The sequence below is a fragment of the Prosopis cineraria genome, unplaced genomic scaffold, assembly GCF_029017545.1.
Source record: "Prosopis cineraria cultivar Desert tree isolate PC_DT_omini unplaced genomic scaffold, ASM2901754v1 PC14, whole genome shotgun sequence".
NCBI classification, from domain to species: Eukaryota; Viridiplantae; Streptophyta; class Magnoliopsida; order Fabales; family Fabaceae; genus Prosopis; species Prosopis cineraria.
This window is the reverse complement of record NW_026555345.1, coordinates 6,968,379-6,973,696: the sequence shown is the minus strand read 5'-3', so window position 1 is coordinate 6,973,696 and position 5,318 is coordinate 6,968,379. Positions and strand designations below refer to the sequence as shown.

Here is a 5,318-nt window from a genome sequence, read left to right as displayed (position 1 = left end):
CTATTTTTCAAATCCACTTTTCAAAAGTTTCAAATAGTTACGTTTCAGAAATCCACTTTCAGCTATTGTTTGAATGTACTCTCAGGATGTGCTTTCCTGCGAAATATTCTACCTAAACAACTTTTAACTTTCTGAAAGTAAAATTTTGCTTTCTAAACGTGAAACAGAAAAAAACCAAACGGACCCGAAATTGTGATTGTGGTTTTAAGAAGTACACGTCATCAATTCAGAGACACAAAAAACTTCTTAATATATAGCTTTAAGCCTGATTTTCTTCTTCTTATGGAGACGATGCTTCCTTTACAATCTGTCTGATCTCTTGCTATTGCCGAAAGAGAAGATTAAAAAACAAAGCATTTATCATACATGATGAGATTGGTTTGTTTAGAAAGATGCATTTTTCCCATCAGAGCACATTCCAAAATAATGCTTTGTATTCCTTCCGCATTGGAAACTAGGAAGCCTCAAATATCTCTCTTGTCTAATCTCTGAGTCAACTTGTTTAGTTAAAAAAATATAAAGTACTTTTTTTTTATTTAGATATTAAAAAAATATAAGACATTTTTAATTTTTTAATATAAACTTAATAGTTATTTTAAAAAAATATCTTTAATAAATAAACTACACAATCCTTAACATTTGAATAAAAAACTTCATTAAATAAGGGAAGATATAAAAAGATAGTTTTAGTTTACAAATAATTATTTAATTTATTGAAAAGTGTGATGCAATTAGAAATAATTTATATATGTTTATTGTAAAAATAATTTATATTTTTTGAACTAAGGAGTACATTGATCATATTCCGTTTCCATGTTTAATATAAAAAAAAAAAGAAAAATTAAGATGGGGCATAACTACACAAGCACGTAACCTTTTCCCCCTATTTGCACTCTGGACCCTGTGAAAGCTTTTAGCAGTTGTAGGTGCTCCTTTACCTGAATTTTCTTTTTGGCAATAATGTGATTGGGATATTGTAATCACCGTTCTCAATGTCTTGTCACAAGTCATATTATCTTATCAAATAAATTCAGACGTATGAGAATTGGGTTTAAAATGAAGTTTTACAGTTCACTCAATAAAAATTAATTAATTGGAGTTTAGTTTCAAGGTTATATGATGCTCTTTTGAAATGCGATGGCCAAACTAATTGAATCAGCATAATCAAACCCTCTTTGTGCTAATTCAATTAATCAAAACCCTCTTTCATTTCCACAAAAGAAAACCCTCTTTTATGATTTAATTATTTATGATACTCTAAAATATTAAATTTAATGTTCGAAACATAAGATTTCGATAAACCTTGTCAATCCTGACAATTTTTTTTTTAAATAAGAACCAAAGATCATCCATATAATATAAACCAGGCTGAAACTTCCGTACAATATAACATGGGCTGTTGGACCAATACAAATTCTTCAGCTTATGTTTAATAATCTTTAATTTTTCATACTGGATATTCTATTGTTCAGCTATTATTTTCGTATTTGGGCTATTTCTATTTGGGCCATTTTTGAAATCTCTTTTCTTTTTATAATCCACTTTTTACAATATTACATTCACTTTCATACTATATAGTAATTTCATTTTTGCTATTGAACTTTCTTTGAATAGTTAAAAAAAGCATAAATAAAATACAACCAAACATATAATAAAGAATCATTATGAATCTTCTCCGTTGCTTCTGGTCGACATTTTTTTATTAGCTTAAAAAAAAAAAGCTATGTTTTTCTGGCCTTTTTTGTCATGAAGTGTGGAAAATGGAAAGTGCAATGCTTTTTCACTGTCGGCTTCTTCGTCAGCATCTATTCTTGATCTTTCCCTCATTGTTGCTCTTTTTTTTAATTTCTAGATAAAAAACCTGACCAAAACGATGTCTTCCCAAAATTGTGCCAAAAAAAAAACAGTTAAAACAATAATTTTAAAAGGATTATAGGTATTATAAAAATTACAAATATCTTTTCTTCTTTAAAGAGCACGCGCGAATGACACTCTGGGACCGCAAATCAATCTCAATAAAGCATCAAAGCAGGGAGAAAGAAGAAGGACAGTAAAGTACTAGAAGATTAAATTAATGATAATGGATTTGATAAAATTTTTAAAGAATAGGTGATAAATATCAATTCCGGCCATTACAAATAAGAAATTTGATTGCAAATTTCAGAATTTCATTGAGAACTTAAACATTTTAAATTGAAACTTTAAAATTTGTGATTATTTAAATTAATATATACAACTAATCAATTCAGACAATAGAATCAATTGGATATGGCCAGCCTTATAATGGGGGAACGAAAGGGAAAAGAAACTGAATCTTCCAAGAACTTATAACAGAGAAAGAAGGAAATTAATGAAGTAAGCGTTTCACGCAAGAAGAGAAGCAGCATCCAGCTATAGCTTGATTAGGGCTGGGAAGAGGAGACTCAGTGAGAGTGAGTCCACGCTTTAAACGACATTGTGTGGTGAATGCAATTTAGTGGGGCTTGAACTTGAACCAACTGTGTTTTTGCCTTTCATCATCTCTTTGGATGACATTATTTTTTTCTGGGTGTTTGTGATGTGATCCCCAGAAGATATAGTTTATTCAAAATTAGGGTCTTAATTTGGACATGACTCTGAGTGGCGATGGGAAAGCCAAGTCCAAATAGATTAAAGATTCTCATCTCTTCATGACTTTTACATAAAGATGCCTCTTATTTATATATGCTCACACCCAATCCAAGTAACCAACGCTTCTTCATCACTCTTCTCTGTTTTCTCTGGTCCTCTTGACGCTGAAACAAACCATTTCGTCCAGCAGCTTCAAGTTCTAACAACTCAGCCATGGCTTCTAATTCACTGATGTAAGTATTCCAATTTGCTTTTGATCTAACTTCGGACTCTACTGCATTAATGCGTTATATAGATTATATTTGGTTTTTTTACATTATTCATTTTATTAATCATCTTCATTCGCATTTTCCTAATCAAATTTCGCTTTTGGAACTTTCAAAAGCATGAAAATGAAACTCTTTCACACTTCCCTCCCTTGACCTAGGAGTACCGTATCTCACAGCTATATGAATGCATGGGTGGAAATAGGCAACGACAAACTAGATTTTGTGGTTAAATGGGTCTCAACCTATATGTAAGTCAAATATTTGAACTTGACCTAAAGTTTATATAAATTTTTTTTTCACGCCTTGGACCTAAGAGAAAAAATAAATTGGCTTATGGAATCCCTCATCAACTTGTTTTGCCATTCAAGAGAAAAAAATAAAATGTCTTCAGAAAAATGGTGCTACATGATGATACAGCATTCAATGGTTCAAGTCTAGTTTCTAAATGCGGGATCTTTGTATAGTTGAACCTACATGTTTGTACACAAGGCTCAGATCTGATAATAGCTTGATGAACACAAAGCTTCACGAGGACACAGACAAGTTCTCAACTGTATAACTCTTAAAAAGCAGAGAGCTTGGCAAAAGAAAGTATGCGGGGACCAACACTAAATGAAGCAGAAACGCCAGAAACAGGAGGGACCAATGTATCTATAACTAACCCACTTTGAAAGGGTACTATCTAATTATTCAGCCTGCAGATTCCATTTCTCTCTTGGAAAACACAACCAATGGACTAGTGTAGGCCCCACTCTCCCAAAAAAAAAAAAATCCCGAACTTTAAGTTTGTAAACTAACTTATATATATATATATATATATATACAGAGAGAGAGAGAGAGAGAGAGAGAGAGAGAGTACGTGTTTAATTTAATTAATGATTTTTCTCACATATCAGAATTTAGTGAAAATTCCCACTAACTAATTTGAGAAAGAAGAGGAGGAAAAACCCCTTGGTATGGTTTGGTTTTAGCATTTGAAGAAGGTGAATCTGCAAGTTCCTTTATAGATCTGTCTGTAATGGATGGAGTTGAAGCAGGGTTTGGGCTGCTTGAACTAAGATAAGGAAGAGTACTTTGAGTCCCCACGTCTCTGGTCTTTCCCGCTTTCCTTTTCTCTGTACAAAGACACACAGTAAGAACTAAGAAATAGTGATATGCAAACTTAATCTGTTTTTACCAGTGAAAGTATATATCATGAAAAGTTCGTCATGTTCTATCACCTTCTCTAAAAAACGTGGAGAAAAAAAGTTGAATCTATCTCAAAGTAGTGAATGACTAAATTAATAAAGTGAGTAAGTGAATATATGCAGTTATGAACCTGAAACTAGAAATCGAAGAACTTCATTTTCATCTGCATGTGTGTCGGTTGATGATGTCTTTGAGGATTTCTTGTAGAGTAAGCTGTAGGATTATCAAAGATGGTAACAACTCTGTTTGATGATTTACGAAATGATCTTCCACTGCTGATCAGAGCTTTTGAAGGCACGCACTCCAATGGTGCCTCCCCTGAAATAGGGTTACATATATACTTTTCTGCTTCATTGCACTTTGAATGCAAAGCTAACCCATCTGGAGATAAGCACTCCCAACTGTTATAGCATGACCTTGCTTGCAATGCTGCATTATTATTATTGTCATTCCAAGTCAGTCGAATCACTTATTTTGCTTCATGTAAACCTTCCCTTTCAACATAATGTTCATATCACACATATTCTATAAGACTAAAACACACATCTATAGGTGCTAATCTAGAACCCTACAAGCTTTTTCACCTAACTAGTACATGAAACATAATGGACTAAGCATATTGACGGGTCATATTCTGTATATGTACTTTTTGATTATGAGTGTGATTCTGTATTCATTTTCTGTTACCTCTGATAGCAGTATTGAAAGAATAGGTGGATGGGTCTATCCCATCTGCAAACCAGGAAAAAAAAAAACTGTGAGAAGAAAAACTGATGAACTTCATAGAAAGGGGAAATAAATAATAGTTTTTAAGGGGTATTCAGGTGAAGAAGCAGCACTAGAGAAGGTGATGTTTGGTGATCTAAAAGATCTAGTTTCTTCATTAAAGCTTCTGATATATGACGCAGAGTATCTTCTGGATTTAGTCCTGTCTCCATTTCTTCGTGCCTTCAATTCCCATTCTCTCAAGCTGAACTCTGAACCATCACTTGTCTTTGAGCTGTAAGGAGATGCTTCCATGGCTGAGGCCGTCAGTGATATTGAAGGTCTGTCTACTGTACTGAAATTTGCAGAAGTTTGACAGTAAATGGAAGCAGAGACATAACCAGAACGAGGGTTTAAAGGATGAGGAAGAAGAAGCTAGTGGTGGAAACTGAAAGTGGATTTTTTTTTTTTTTCAGTACAGAGACTGGGCGTTGTCCCTATCTTCTCTGTATCTGAGTCTCTGTCTCTTCCGAAGTTTGCCCTTTT

At 33.2% G+C, this 5,318-nt stretch overlaps 1 protein-coding gene across 1 annotated transcript; it reads right to left on the bottom strand.

Moving 5' to 3' along the window:
* Positions 1-3,664: 3,664 nt before the first annotated feature.
* On the bottom strand, positions 3,665-5,318 carry LOC129293810 (uncharacterized). Its single transcript, XM_054931921.1, has 4 exons — positions 4,907-5,318; positions 4,755-4,799; positions 4,198-4,496; positions 3,665-3,994 (listed from the first exon to the last, which is right to left on the bottom strand). The coding sequence occupies exons 1-3, from the start codon at positions 5,085-5,087 to the stop codon at positions 4,204-4,206; spliced, it is 519 nt and encodes a 172-aa protein (XP_054787896.1). The 5' UTR covers positions 5,088-5,318; the 3' UTR covers positions 3,665-3,994; positions 4,198-4,203.